This window comes from Fukomys damarensis, unplaced genomic scaffold (assembly GCF_012274545.1).
Source record: "Fukomys damarensis isolate Sample0158 unplaced genomic scaffold, DMR_v1.0_HiC HiC_scaffold_3, whole genome shotgun sequence".
Lineage (NCBI taxonomy): Eukaryota > Metazoa > Chordata > Mammalia > Rodentia > Bathyergidae > Fukomys > Fukomys damarensis.
Genome location: NW_022900915.1, coordinates 46,609,952 through 46,626,325, shown reverse-complemented (window position 1 = coordinate 46,626,325; position 16,374 = coordinate 46,609,952). Strand labels below are relative to the sequence as shown.

Here is a 16,374-nt window from a genome sequence, read left to right as displayed (position 1 = left end):
TCAATCATTGTTTTAGAATATATGTTTCTTCCCCACAATATAGATAGAGAGCATTTATATTCTTTCCAGAACAAGTAATAACTGCATTCTGGGCATTGCATATAAATATAAAGAGATTGAGGATCTTCCTTACCTAATTTTTATTTGTGGTACATGGGATTCAACCCAGAACCTAGTGCATTCTAAGCAAATGCTCTGCCACTGAGCTTCCAACTCAGGCCCCTTCTTAATATTTATGATAAAAATTACTTGTGAGCATGTTTTTCATGGCCTGCAGAACATCTTTATTTCTGAAGCTGTAGATGACAGGGTTGAGGGTGGGTGTGAGGGTGGTGTAGAATATTGAGTGGAACTTATCCTGGCCTGGAATGTGGTAGGACTTGTGTCCCATGTATGTGAAAATAAGTGGCCCATAGTACATGACAACCACAACCATGTGGAAGGAACAGGTGGAAAAGGACTTTTTCCAGGCCTGTGAGGATTTACTTTGCAAAACAGTGTGCAAAATTTTGATATAAGATACAGAGATCATGGAGAAAGGGGTAAACAGGAAAATAACAGCACTAACCTCAACCCCTTGTTCATACTGTGATGTGTCCACACAGGATGACCTCATCAAGGCAGGGATCTGACAGAAATAGTGATCAATCACCACTGGCTCACAGAAGGGAAAGTGGAGTACGTAGGCTGTGTGGACTACAGAGTTGAGAGTCCCCACCAGCCAGGCCCCAGCTACCATGAGCACAGTGACTCTGTCACTCATCAGCATGGCATAGTGCAGGGGTTGGCAGATGGCCACATAGTGATCATAGGACATGGCCATCTGGAGAAGGCACTCTTCACCCAGCAGGATGGGAGACAGGAAGATCTGGAATCCACAGCCTGCGAAGGTCATAGTTCTGCTGCCAGACAGGAAGTTGGTGATCATTTTGGGGACGATGTTGGAAATGTGCAAGATGTCCATGAAGGAGAGATGGCTGAGCAGGAAGTACATTGGGGAGTGGAGGCAGTAGTCCCTGCAGATGAGCAGGTTCAGGAGGGCGTTTTTTTCTGTGACAGTCAGGATGAAAAGGATGCACAGAGAGGAGAAGAAGACCAGGCTGGTGCGGGAGGAAGAGAACAGTCCCAGAAGAATGAAATCCCTGCTGGAAGTCTGATTCTCAGGACTCATCTTGCATTTCTGTGATTTGCACAAAAAGAAAGTATAAATTGAAAAATGCATAGAAAAGAAGAAAAAGCACATAAATATCCACTTTTTAAACATAAATCTATAACATGAAATATGAGCCAGTGACACACACTTTGTCATTGTGACCAAGTGTCTCTCAGCTAACATCATGCGTCCCTTGATTCACAGGATGGGTGTTCATGAGCCTCAGTCACCCGGGGGAGTGAGCGGGTTGAATCTGCCCTGGGATCCACATTGACTCTCCAGGTCACTGTCAATCCTGGGAACTGCGCTCCAGTTGTCCCTCGGGTGTGGCTTAGTGAGCCCTCCCTGCACGCCTGTGGACGCCTGCAACCCTCCGCGTCCTGGCCCCCCACCCCTTCTCCACTTCACCTTTTGCCTGCCGCATCCCACCGTCCGTCCTGTTATGTGATAAGCACGAGTGGGCCTCCCTTCACTGTCGTTCTCCCACCCACATGGTAGGAGATCTTTGCCTCATTCCCTGGTGGAAGCCACACGCCCGGAGCCAACACCAGCCTGGGTCCTCAGCATCGCTCGGCGACGTTTTGTGAATCCATCAACAATATGTTCTTCCTACCAGGGAGAGTTTCCTCTTAACCTGTGCTGTCCCTGCCTCCCAGCTCTGCTTCCACTGTGACAAAGCACTAAGCAAATATCAGGGTCAAGAACATGAATTTTTTCTGAATAATGTTCAAACCTGTACTTAAAGGCACTGAAATGTGGGACTTCTAGGTTCTGAAAAGTGATAAGTAGTAAAATGTTATAGTAAAATATGTTTATATTTTCAAATATTCATGTTTTACATGTAATAAATCACCTACATTTAATCATAATAAACAATACATCTTGAAGAATATTTGCTAATATTTTCTGTTTTCTTGCACAATTGAATTATAATGTGATAGTTCTTTTTTGGGAAATATATGTGTTGGTATTATTTATAATTGAATGGTAAGTACTAAAATCTTTACTTAATTTTTTTCACAATTTCTATGTCTATGATCTGTACCATAAAACAAATATGTACCTACATCCATACACAATTCACATATAAATATTTAATTTATGGTACTCTCACATTTTTCTCAAGTTTATTAATTTTCTCTTACTCCATGGAACCATATGATCCTTCTGGTTTTCCTTTCTCAATAAATTATTTACTTCATTATATTCTTTTCACATCCATGAGGCAATTAATTCTGGACTTTTAGCAGAATTTCTGACCCATTGTAATTTTTATTAAATGCTATTACAGGAGCAATTCATTTACTTTTATGAATTCAGCTATAGCAGCATTTCAAGCCTAGATTTCCTCTTTCTGAAAAATCCATAATGTATTGTTTGCTTCTCCAGGTGTTTTTCACCACCCGACACACATTGCATAAGAACACTAAACTTCCAGCCAAATTTTACGGCCTCACATAGTCAGACATTAAAGATCTGGAATAAATTTGCACTTTGTCAGCTTTATCTCATTGTGTTTCTCTGCCACCCAGTAGTTTGTGGATCTTGCAGAAAAAGTGTCAAAGATGGCAGGTAAGTGGAGGGAAAGGGGATAAAAATGGAAAATAAAATGTGCTCTGTACATGTGCCAACTCCTCATAGTTGGCAAACACGATGTGTTGCAAACGTATAAAGTACGGGACGGGGTTAAGAGATGGATGGGAAGGGAGGGGATGGCAGGAAGGGCCACTGAGATGCAGCGAGCTCATGCCGACTGCCCACAGGAAGGCAGATATTATGCAGAGGCAAAGATGTACTGACACAAGTTGTTTTTGTTTTTTTTTCCAGAAGACAAAGCATCTGCACTGCATCTTTCTCTCCAAACAGGATACCAAGCAGTGAGCTTAATTCTTAAAAGTGCAGAAAATCTTCCATGTGGCATGGGCACAGCTTGTTCTAATGTGTCTTTTCTCTCCCGCTAGTTGCAAACATTCCTTGAAATAAGTAGTAACATTGGAAATTCCCTGTGTCTCCTCTTTATGATTAGAGACACATTACAGAACATGCTTACCACATTTTTTTCGTTCTCTTTCTCTTTCTATCTATCTTTCTTTCTTTCTTTCTTTTTCTTTCTTTCTTTCTTTCTTTCTTTCTTTCTTTCTTTCTGTCTTGGTACTAGGGATAGAACTCAGGATCTTGCACTTGCCAGGCAGGCACTGCGCCTCTGAGCTACATCCCCAGCCCACCTATAATTTTAACTGTCACCTTTTCAACAAATTGTTTGAATGCTTCCCTTTTAAGAAATTCATATACCTGTCTTTTCAGAGTCTCTCTGTGGCTGTACATAAATCTAAATTTTTGCCACTTGGAAGAAACACTCAGTTCAGTCTAAAATTATATTAGTGTGTATTACTCTCCATGTAAATGTTTTGAACTTAAAACACCAATGTATTTTAAGGAAACAGGGCTCTGGTTATGGAGAAAAAACAACAATGTAGAATGACAATATACTATATTTAAATATAATTTCAGTCAACTGTACACCAATTCCTAGGTCAGAGATTTATTTTTCCATCTATTATATCACATCCATGTAAAAGGCTTCAAATGAAGTGCTGACTGTATTGCATGTGTATTATGTCTACTCAGTGTTTGACTTGTGCTCCGCTCATTAAATTGCAATCTACTTGAAAGTATTACCACTAATGTGTTTTTTAAATCAGTCACATAGCAGTAAGTCTGATACTGGAACTTTTATGAAAGTTTAATAGAATGAAACTAAATGGATCATAATCATTTTTTCTAAACAGATTACATATCATTTGAATGTCTTTGTTGTTTCAATATCTGTGTGAGTGTTTGTGTTTCTGTGTGTGAGAGGCGGAGACAGAGACAGCAAGAGACAGAGGGAGAACAGAGGGATCGGGTGTGACTTAGGCCCCCTCCCTACTCAGCCCAGCTCCTCAGCTGGTTTGTTCTGCCAGCCTCACTGTTTGACCCACGTGGATGAAATGACCCAGGATGCTACCTCTCTGTTCCTCTTAGGGAAGCAAACTGTCCCTGGCCAGGACTGGGCACAGGCTCCATTAACCGTCAGCCCACTGGGAATTGAGTCCTAGCTGTGGACACAGCCACTCCCTCACGTCCTGGTGCACCCCACAGTCACAGGCTGCACACACCCCGACTCTGTCCATCATTTGGTAGTCATGTGAGTGCTTAAAATAGTCCATGTATTATTAACTTAACCATATGTTTTCTAATATAGAGATCACATTTTATGGACACGGCATACAAAGGCTGTTAAATTTCCTTTGTAACTGGGGGTCATTCTACTGAGGACACCACCACAAGTTATGTTAAGCTTACTCTCGTGTTCTGATATAATCATACAATATATATAGCAATAGTAAAATTTATTTAAGACAATTGTATCTGTAACACAAGTGAAGGACAAGAAAGCATCAAATTGACTCTTCTTGAAAAATACTTGTTTGGAAAATATTGTATTAGGAAAACTTTGGTGATAGTACAACTACTTGACTATCTATCAGTTACTTGATAATGCTACTGTAGTTATTGAACTTTCAATTAACATTCAATATCCATGAATTACATAACAAAATTATTAGTTCTGCCATGAAAATTTCAAGTGTCAGACTTACTGGGGTGGTGAGTAACATTTTTAAAAAGCTTCCTGACTCTGCTAATCAGTCAGCTGCAGGGCAATTTAATAAGAGAAGCAGAAATCCAGCAGTGAATTGACATAATGAGTGCAAAAACATCTTCATGTTTTCAGAAGAGTTGATAGGGAATATTGTCTAAGAGATAGAATAGTTGTTGTCCAGCCTAGGAATTAATGTGCTATTCTCTCAAACCTGTGTTTAAAAATGACAAAAGGGGGATCTATTTTTTAGTGCTTTGATAAAAGACTTTAAGATCTTATATATATACAGGAAACATATTCTGTCTCCTCTTTGCACAAAATACCAATCAGTTACGAATTACAGCTGAAAAGAATTTCTATTAAACAGTGACAAACAATCCTCCCTTGCACCAAAGAGGCAGTAGGCTCTGCCTGAGGGCTGCTCTCAGGAAGAGACAGAGGCAGCATCGAGTTCCGGGGAGAGCCCACCCTGCACCGTGAGCCCCGAACAGAGCTGCACAGCGCCCTGCTGGTGCTGTCAGTCCTGCAGCTGCCCTGCTTGGCCTCTTATCTCTGAGTTCTCAGAACATGGAATTAAACCATTGTGTAACACATAGAGGAGGGAGAAGAGGAAGGAGGAAACAAGAGAGGAGGACTAGGAAAGGAGACTCAGGCTGGACCCAGTTAAACCAGGTAATGCAAGTGTAACTCAGTGGGTGGACAGGAAGTACCTTCTGCAGGGCTTCAGCAAGAGGGGACATCATGGTTCCCTGGGATTTCTGCCACCTCTGCTGCTCTAACCTGGAATACAGGAACAGCAGCACTCAGCCCCCACAGCTGCCGTGGCCCCACTGCCCACTGTGACCTCTCCAGCAGGCTCCGTGCAGCATGGACCCTGTCTGCATCCACATTGTCCTACCAGGGCACAGAGCTTCAGATGTCTGTACCCTGAGCCCAAGCACTGCTGCTGCCTGAGCGTCCCCAGGAGTGGGGAACCTCAGGAACACGTGCTTAGACCAAGGCTGGCCACAGGAGTCAGGGGCTTGGGAGCAGCAGGGGAGGGAGGAGGACAGTTCCCCTTGCTGAGGTCCCCTGGGCTGTGACTTCTTGGGACAGCACTGCCACCTTTGCCTAGGGCAGCAGGAGAAGAGGGGCTCAGGCTGTCCTGAGAAGGAGCTGGAAATTGGCTTCAGCGTGAGTCCCTGGGGCCAACCAGGAGTCTGGATGTCACAGGCTCTGAAGGAAAGAGATCCTGGCTCAGCCTTGGCTGAGATTAAGAACCAGAAGAGTCATCTGTTGTCTGGGATATAAATAAGTAAATAAACCCCTTTCCTGCACACTTCTGCCCAGTGTCCTCCTCCCACAGCACATTTCACCCCTGCCCCTCGGGGCCCAAAGCTCTTTTTATGTTGAGGGATCTGATGGCCAATTTTTCACTACATGAAAGGTCCAGGACTCCACTAGGCAGCACTGCTCTGCTGCCAGACAGAATAGGGTCAGGGTGCTCAGAGGGTGAAGGTCTGTCCACTTGCCCCATGGTCCACCTGCTCCAGAGGGACAGGGAAGAGAGGCATTGGCTTTATCACCATGATTTTGCCTAAATGCACCCTGACGGACTCTAAAGTCTAATAAATAATCACCATATACACGGGAACTTTAAGGAACAGTAGCAAATGCATTTAGCTCCCTTGTTTATGTAAGTGGCCCTGGTTATACCACGTTCAGCACTTGTAAGTTTCAGGAAGGAGCAAGAACATCCTACCTGCAGGAGTACCTGCCAGTCAGCCCATTGAGCTATGTGTGTTCCTGGAGAGGAGGCCGCTAACCAAGGCTGGGGCTCAGCCTGGGCAGAGGTCCCGAGTGAGAGCTCCCCTGCCAGTGGCCAGCCCACCCCAGGTCTCACAGGCCACTGTGCTCTTCAACACCGGCTCCCCACAGGCTGCAGCTGGGTCTCCCATAGGGAGGCAGGAAGCCGGCTGTCTCTTCCCAGGACTTTGCAGCACATTTTAACCTCAGACCCTGGTGCCTGTGAAATAACAATAAACTGTTTTCACAGACTCAGTAGGTCAGGCATGAATTTCTGTGATTTACCAATGGGCATCTATGTGTTAACATATGCTTCTCTGAAGAATCAAGAGTTAACAGATAATGTCCTAGTTTTTCATGTGTTGTACTCCATTGTTATCCAATGTCATGCAAAATGCACAGCATTTTAGCTGGGAATCTCATATTCTGATGGTAATCAGTATTTGGAGTTGTGATGTGTTGAGAACAGAGATCCTGAGGGTCAGCAGGAGATGGGAATAAGATGCGGTGGTTGAAGCAGAGAGAGTTTGGGTCTCTGTGCCATCACACTGTGCCAGTGTGAATTCTGGATGTGTAGGAGTGATCTCAGCACGTGAAGGTGAGGAGGTGAACTCAGGCAGCTTTCCTGTATTCCTACTACACACAAGAAATTCAGTAACAGGATTTATCCAATCACATAGATTTTGAGAGGTCAACATAGGAAAGGAGCAAGGAAAATGGAATAACTGTATACCCAGGAACGTTGGTGTTTTGAGGGGGATTGACAGCATTGTGCTTTTTGTACCTGGAAAAATTAAAATATTCCACAAAGGATCACACAACACATTTAAAAAGGCTGCAAAGTTTTCTCCGTTTTCCATTTCAATTTCCATTGTAATATAATATTGTCCTCAAAATGATGTAAACTTTAGGGCCAGTATTTTTAAAAGAATGGTGAGACAAACAAAGAGAAAATGTATATACAAGACCATATCGTTTTTATCATTTCATACCTCAAAATTTTAAAATCTTAAACCTTATTTCTATTTTCTGAGGCATCAGCATTAGCATTGTTCTACTCCTTATTCACTGCTGAATACACTGAGGCAGAAATTTACCTACACTGTGGTAGGACGGCACCTCCCTGCCACTCTCCTCAGGGCCCCCAGCACCTCCTTGTTCCTCAGGCTGTAGATCACGGGGTTCAGCACTGGGGTAAGGATGGTGTAGAAGACGGCCACCAACTTGTCCTCTGCTGGAGACCGGAGAGATTTGGGGCGGAGATAAGTGAAAACAAAAGGTACATAGTAGAAAGTCACCACGGTGAGGTGGGTGCTGCAGGTGGAATAGGCCTTTTTCCGGCCTTCCTGTGAGTTCATGCGGTAGACAACAAGGAGCACTTTCCCATAGGAACCCAGGATGACCATGAAAGGGAACAGGAGAAAGAGGATGGCACTCACAAACACAGTGTACTCATAGACCCAGGTGTCCCAACAGGCCAGAGTCAGCATGGCTGGGATATCACAGTAGAAATGATCGATGGCCCTGGACCTGCAGTAAGGCATGTGGAGTGCATAGATTGTGTGAACACAGGAGTTGACAACACCCATGGCCCAGGATCCCAGGATCATCAGCACACAGACTCTTCTGTTCATGCGGATGGGGTAGTGCAGAGGGAAGCAAATAGCAATGTAGCGATCGTAGGACATAGACATCAGGATCAGCGCTTCTGCACCTGCTAAAGTCCCAAAAAAGAAAGTCTGAATCCCACACCCAATGAAGGAGATGGACTTGTTCCCAAACAGGAAACCAGAAGCCATCTTGGGCACAGTGGTGCAGATGTAAATGAGGTCCATGAGGGAGAGCTGACTGAGCAGGAAGTACATGGGTGTGTGGAGCTGGGCATCCAGGAGGATGAGCAGGACCATGCACAGGTTGCCAGTCAGGGCCATCAGGAAGGTGGGGACAATGAGAGCGAAGAGGAAAAGGCCAAGGCTGGAAGAAGGAAACAGGCCCAGGAGGATGAAGTCAGTGGAGGTCTGATTGTAATTTTCCATCCAGGGTTTGTTTTGCTTTTCCTGAGATTTCCTGCAATGATGTTGTACATATAAATAAGCAGTGATTTCAAATCATTATTTTAATAAGGCTGACATATTCAGCTATTATAGCTATTTAATAAAAAACACACTTTTGAGAAAAGACTTATATTTTCTGCCTCATACATTTACCTGAAAATGACAAACATGTTTTAACAAAATATAACAAAAGTATATGTTTATCAAAATAAACATATTTCTCTGATGCATTTATTCAAACTCAGATAGTTTGTACACTTACAAAGTCAATTGTCATCAAGAAAAACTTCCATGAAAAGTCCACATATGTAAATGAATGGGAGTATTTTAATTTTAGACCCACCTTTTAATGGATGTTTTCACCCTGAGTGATGCATTTACTGCTGTGTAAGAGCAGATTTTTATATTTTTTTTAGCACTTACAAAGTAACTTTTAAGTTTTGCTAATGATAAATTTTACAAAACCTGAAATACAGACTTTGAGAAAAAGAAGTAAAACAGAATAATAAACCAAGAAATTTCTCCACAGTGTTTTGTAAAGACTTTACTTCCTTTGTTTTCCTGCTGGGCAAATTGTCCTAAAGACCTAGAGCTTTGCAGAGGGAAGATTCCTAATCTCCTACAAGCAGAAACCCTACAACCGATGGAACCAGATCAGCCTTCCCAGGACATAGAAGGCACCGACTCCCAGCATGGGTGTCTGGACCCTGAACATCTGACCATGCTGTGTCTGCACGTCCACCTATGACAATGAAGTCAAACGCAGGTATGTAAGCTTACAGTCTTATGAAATTGAAGCCAAGTGATCCCCAAAAATATTCTGTGTGGAACAATGAATCACTGTTCTGCAGTGTCCTGAAATTGAGTCCTTCATAAGAGGCCTCCTTCCTTCAAGTGCTTTTATAACAAATTCTAATAACAAAGAGAAAAGCACGTAATTCCTTGTATGCTTGTATTATATATCATGATAGTCTCTTCAGGTGGATGAGCAGTTTGTGTTTTCAGCCATGTAGAAAGACACAGAAACAAGACAGAGAACATTTTTCAGGTTTGAAGGGATTTGGAGAGCACAGTGAGGACACATTTACTCTGTCCTTCTAAGCCATAAAAGCCCAGCAAGCCCAAGAGACCAGATCTGCATCACCACAGGTAAAAATAAGCCTGGGCCAGGTGTCCTAAGAAAGGAGGAACAAAGCCCAGGGCCTTGTCCTGCAGACCTGTGTCAGTCTGGATGGATCCACGTGTCCCCCTATCCCTGTCCCAACCTGCGGCCCTGCACACTGGGCCCTGTTCATCAGTCAGCACAAAAGCTCTTCCCACTCGGAACCGGCAGCGCCTGTGCCTGAACCTCCACGTCCACTTCATCTCTGAACTGCTCCTTTCCCACACAGACTCCTGCACCCATTCGCTAAGTTAGATTAGGTGTGGAGTTAAGTATGGGACGACGGGGGGTCACATTGGGATCCTTTCCACTGCAGACAGTGATCAGCATGGCCAACGGTGTCCGCCAAGGGATCCACATCTGTTCCAGCACCTCCTGGGCCTGCAGGAAATATTCCTACTCCCAGGGTTCCTCATGTACCTCACTAGGGTCAGACTCAGGAAGGTTCAAATTGTCCCCATGGTTTCCCTGCCCAGGAGGTGAGCACAGGTCTGGACCTGATGCCCTTGCTCATCCCACATGAAGACCATTTAATGGGAAGTGTGGATTCTCCTGTAAATATCTAGTGTGTTTACTACTGACGGAGATCTCACAATTTAAGTCATTTTAGTTCATATGAAATTTTAATTCATATTGTACATAAAGCAGCCTCTCTTTCAAGAAGAGAGCATAAATGAGTGTATACCACAGTCTTGCTATATTTACATATCAACAAAGATAATTTACAGAGAACATCAGCAATTCTCTGGGTTTATCATTCTCACTAACATCTCACCTTAAGTGTTTGGAGTAACTCTAACTTCTTCCCACATTTTATGATAATTATGTTTTATATATAAACCACTTTCATATTTCCAAATAATGTATTTAATGAGCAAGTTCACTCTCTGCATTTTAAGGAAAAATCCATCAATCAGTGCTACCATCCATCTATATATGTGTCTAAGTTTGAAAGTCAGGTTAGCCAAATAAAATTTCCTTTAACACCGGCTTGTTAAAAAAAAAAAAAGTCTACTTGTAGCCCTTGCTCCCCGAATTTTGTTACTGTAAGCGCCTTTTGCAGAGTGTGGACTCCGCTGGGAGCTGCACATGGAAGCACTCAGAATCCAGCCCTGTCCATTCCTAGCCTGAGGGCACCCGGACTGGCCAGGCCCACTGAACAGAGACCTTCCCGCCTCCCAGCACCTCTATAGCCCACACGCACCTCAGACCCGGCTCCGTAGTGATCGCGGAGCCCGAATCCTACTCTCCATACATGGTGCTTGGAGACCCAAGGGCTCTCGGGAAAGTCCTGGGGGATCTGGACCACAGGGGCCACTCAGGCTGTGGGCTGGGCCTGGTCCAGGTTAGGGAGGAGTTCGCGGGTGCTCCGTGTTTCCTGGGGGGTGCGAGTCCTTCCTGGGGATCCCTTTGTTCCGCTCAGGCTCTACAGGGTCCTGCATCTCATAGTCTGGAGGGACCCTGTGGGTAAGTATTCCTGCTTCATCCCTCATTGCTAGGGTGTGTCTCTATGGATTTGCCAGTTTTGATTTTCCTGGGGAGCAAATTACTGCACTACAGTGCAAAGAATAACTTTAACAGGAACACCCTGGAAGAGATTCTTAACGGGTCTGGCATTGGAAGATCAATATTTAATTCTCCTTACGTACTGTTCATTACGAAATTGTCCTCATGATGGTAATAGCTATTATCTCAGTATGTTTAAAATGGGTTGTAAGGCACCTGTCACTTTACCAAGATGCTGTGTAGCAAAGATCCAACACTATATTTCCAGCGCAGGTAACACAGGAAATGTTCTTCAAAATCTATCTCATAACTACTCATAACTGAATGAATGGGAAGCTTCTCTTCAGAGGGAGCCCACTGCTCTAATATAAGTTTAATTTTCTTGATCTTATTATCACAGAATATTCATTACATAGAATTTATGATTTAATTATGTGTGCTGGTGCTATTCAATTCCATTTAACAGATTCACAATTTTGTGCAACCACAGATGCCAGGCAGGTCCTGAACCTCTCATCATGGAGAGTTCAGATTCATAGCAGAAAGAGAAGCTGCTCATTCTCCCAGCTCTCATCCTGCTCATCTTGTCCTTGAGAACTTATGAGGACAGCGACACTTGGGTTCAGGAACTGGGTTCTTTCCATGATTCTGGAGACTGATGCAGTTGGATGAGAATGGAATTGAATCCAATGGTTAGGTTAAATGTGAGCCTTGTGGGGAAATGAGATTTGATCCTCTCTCAGTTTGGTTTCCGACCAGAACATTCGAGAGAATTTAGTTCCTGAGCTGAGGTACGGCTGTACTGCCGCTGTGGTTCTTGTGAAGGCTGAATCAACCAATGTTTGCCTTTGTGAGTCTTATTCATTGTCCTTGGAATAATATTCTCAGGTCCATCTTTGAAGGATATATCAGAATTTTATTCCTTCTTAAAGCCAAACAATCTTGGATGTTCAGAGTTTATCTATTCTTTGTCACTGTCTAGGCATTGGTGTGCTTTCCACCTCTGCGCTTCAGCCTATGGCACAGGATGGGCCGGCAGAGTGCACTGTTTCAGTTCTGGAAAGACTTTGAACTCCGTAGCCTGTGCTGCTTCTGTGCTGCTCATGTGAGGAACCACTGCACCATTTCCACAGCAGCGCACAACTGCAAACTGCCGGGGGCACAGCACCAAGATCCTGTCAGCCTAAGGGAAGCTCGATGTTGCTCCTTTCTTTCTCATTTTCTTTTTACTCACCCCCGCTTTTTTTGAAGAGAGATTTCCTACTAGGTATGCAGAGTTGTTGTAATGAGGTTCTGATTTTCCTTTACTAATGAAGATGAATAACAGTAAAGTGTCCATCTTCTCACGTGTGCATTGGCCATTGTATATCTATTCAGAAAAAATGTGTAATCAAATGAAATGACCATTTTTGGATAATATTGGTTAGTGAAACTAGAGGTCCAGGAATACTGCACAAGTGTGGAGTATCTCAGCCTTTCCTGAACTTATAAAAAATATACAGTGTTGGGGTTTCTTTTTAATTAATATTATTGGCTATTCCTGATAGAGGAAATTCTAATAAATAGCAAAACCACCAAAATGTCACAATATGGAATGGCTTCTGCTGTCTCTAACAGCAGTTTGCTTTGTTGAATTCAGATTTAACAGACAACACAGTCATTCACCCTGAATGAGGCATTTGGTCTCAACCTGTAATCACAGGGCACTTCAAAACCCCGAGGTCAGTTCTCAAACCCACATAATTGCAAAAGTGTCAAGATAAAAAGAACCATTGCTTTCCTAACTCTGAATATCCACTTCCTATGGGCTAGCACAGATAGCTAGGAGAAACTTGAAGATAAACTCCCCTAACTATAAAGAATTGCTACAGGGCCGAGGATTTAGCTCAGTGGTTCGGTGGCCTGCCTTGCAAGTGCAAGGACCTGAGTTCAATCCCTGGTACAAAAAAAAAAATAAATAAATAAAAGAATTGCTACACCTGGGTTGAGAGCTGTCTTGTGACCATGACTTTTATATTGGTAATGTGAACTGAGAGAATGAAATGTAACCACCTGAATGAGATCAAGGCCGTAAAACACTGTAAAAGAGAGAGCTGTAAGGAGTAGGGGGCTGATCTGTGTCACTGCTTTTGAGTGCAATTGGCCTTTGTCAACAAAATAAACTTTTGCTTATTTTGCTTCCATTCTCTGTCGCTGTGTGTATCACGTACCAACTCCTTCCGCAACATTTCTATTTCTTTGTCTGAGAAATGTCTGTTCATTCCAGATGCCCACTTTTGGATTGGGTCTTTAAATTTGGGAGGTCTGACTTTTTCATGTTCTTTGTATTTCTAGATAGTTGACCTTTTTCACAGGAACAGCTGATGAAAATTATTTCCTACATTGTGGGATTTAATTTCAAGCTGTTGGTGTTTTCTCTTACCATACAGAATCTTTGTAATAGGAAGAGATCACACTTGCTGATTCTGTGTGCTGGTTCACATGCAAAAGAGTTTTGGTTCCTGAAATCTTTTCCTATGCCAAGGTCTTCAAAAATTCTACCTTACCTATCTTCCATGGAGTTTATTGTTTCTATTTTAATGTTAAGGACTTTGATACATTTCAATTTTAGTTTAGTGCATGGTAAGAGATATAGGTCTAGTTTTAATATTTGCAAGTTGAATCCCAATTTTCCAGCACCATTTATTAAAGAGGCTGTCTTTCTTCCAGTGAGGGTGTCTGACTCCAAAGGTGAGCTGGATATATATCTGGAGTTGTTTGTAGAACTTCTGATCTATTCTTCTAATCCTCAGGTCCCTTTCCTTGCCAGTACTACACTTTTTTGTCATGATAGCTTGGTAGTATAGTTTCAATTAGGAGATTGTGATATCCTCTACCTTGTTTTTGTTGCCTCGGATTGCTTTTGTTCTTCTAGATCTCTTCTTCTTCCAAACAAATTTTTGGATTGTTTTCTCCAGGTCTGTGACATGTGCTGCTGGAATTTCAATTGGAATTGCATGCAATCCATATAACAGTTTCGGAAGTATGGCCATTTTCATGATATTAGTTCTTCCAATCCATGAGAAAGGGATGTCTTTCCTCTTTCATCTGGTTTTTCAGAGTGCTATAGTTTTCAGAGTAGAGCTCTTTGATTTCTTTCATTAGTTTGATTCCTAGGTATTTATTTTTATTTTTTGATGCTCTTGTGAAGGAATTTGTTTTTCCAGTTCTTTTTTCCGTGAGTCTATTGTTCATTGAAAGCTCTTGATTTCTATGTGTTGACCTTGTATACAGCTAAACTATTTAATTTGGTTATTAAGCCTAGAGGACATTTGGTTGAGTTCTTGGGGTCTTCCATATCGAATGCCAAGTTGTCTGCAAATAATGTCAGTTTGAACTCTTCATTTCCTATCTTTATTCCTTTTATACCTTTCTCTTGTCTCATTGTTGTGACTGTTTCCAAAACTATATTGAACAGGAGTGTTGCTAGTGAACATCCTTGTCTTGTCCTTGCTTTTAGTGTGAAGGATTTTAGTATGATATTGGCTGTTGGTTTTTGAGAGATGGCTTTCATGAGATAAAGGTAGAGATTGTCTATTCCAAATTTTTGTAGGGATTTCATAATGAATGCCTGTTGGATTTTGTTGAACACTTTTTGTGCATCTATTGAGAAGATCATTTGGATTTTGTCCTTGTCTCTATTAATATACTGTACTACATCTACTGATTTGTTTATGTTGAACCATCCCTGCAATCCTGGGATGAACCAAACTTCGTCAGGGTGTATGATTCTCTTCATGATCTGCATTTTATTTGGTTCTGTCTTATAAAAGATTTCTGCATTTTTGTTCATTATTGAGAAGGGCCTATATTTCTCTTTTAGGGTTGTGTCTTTCTCTGCTTTGGGGGGCATTGTGATACTTGCTTCCAGGAATGAATTTGGAAGTCTTGCTTCCCTTTCAATTTCATTGAAGAATTTCAACAGTAGTGGTAGTAGTTCCTCAGTAAGTCTTGTAGAATTCAGCAGTGAAGCCATGAGCCTTGGCTTTTCTTTGTTGGTAAGTGTTTAGTTACGTTTTAAATTTTGCTAGTTGATATTGGATTGATTAGAATTTATAGGTCTTTTAATTCAACTTTGGTAATTCACATGTATGTAAGAATCTGTCCATTTCCTCTGTGTTTTCCATCTTATTGGAATATAGGTTCTTGAAGTAAGTATTGATGATCCTCTGGATTTCTGCTGGGCCTATTGTGATTTCACCCTTTTCTTTTCTAATAGCTTGGATTTTGCTCTTTTCTTTCAATTTCTTGATAAGCTTGCCTAGGACTGTCAATTTTGTGTATTCTTTTGAAGAATAAATTCTTTGCTTCCTTGATTTTTGTATCATTATCTTAGTCTTCATTGCACTGATTTCAGCTCTGATCTTCAAAATGTACTCCCATTAATGAATGAATTTAGGTTTGTTATACTCTTCTTTTTCTAGAAGCTTGAGGTTCAGAATCAGGTTATTTATTTGAGCTTGCTCTGTTTCCCAATAGGAGTATTCACTTCTCTGAAGTTCCCTCATAAGACTGCTTTCATTGTGTTCCAGAGATTCCAATATATTTTATTCACATTGTCATTTGATGATAGAAACTATGCGCTTTCTTCTTAATTTTGTTCTGTGACCCATTGGTTATTCAGAAGTGTGCTGTTGAATGTCCATGTGTTTATGAAATTCTTGCAGTTTCTTTGCTATCCATCCCTGATTTCATCCCACTATGGTCTGATAATTCACAAGGACTAACTTTATTTCTTTTGCACTTCCTTAAAAATATTCTGTGAGTAAGTAGATGCTCTACTTTGGAGAATGAAGTGGGCACAGTTGAAAACAATGTGCATTTGATTTTGTGGGGTGGAACACTGTAATCATTTGTTAAGTCCATTTGTTCAAAGTTTGAGTTCTAGCATTTTGTTGTTTATTTTATGTCTAGTTACTGTATCTATTTCTGGTAGTGTGACATTAAGGTCCACTACTACTACTGAATTAATGTTTATTTGATTTTTCAAGTCCATTAATGTTTGTTTTACATAGCTGAGCTCTTGTATTTG

The 16,374-nt window shown here is 41.9% G+C and overlaps 2 protein-coding genes across 2 annotated transcripts; both read right to left on the bottom strand.

Moving 5' to 3' along the window:
- Positions 1 to 226: 226 nt before the first annotated feature.
- LOC104858234 (olfactory receptor 2AJ1) lies at positions 227 to 1,171 on the bottom strand. The gene has a single exon (XM_010618322.1). It carries the CDS (start codon positions 1,169 to 1,171, stop codon positions 227 to 229), a length of 945 nt encoding a protein of 314 aa, XP_010616624.1.
- A 6,507-nt stretch (positions 1,172 to 7,678) lies between these two features.
- LOC104858233 (olfactory receptor 2L3) lies at positions 7,679 to 8,617 on the bottom strand. The gene has a single exon (XM_010618321.1). It carries the CDS (start codon positions 8,615 to 8,617, stop codon positions 7,679 to 7,681), a length of 939 nt encoding a protein of 312 aa, XP_010616623.1.
- Positions 8,618 to 16,374: the final 7,757 nt, after the last annotated feature.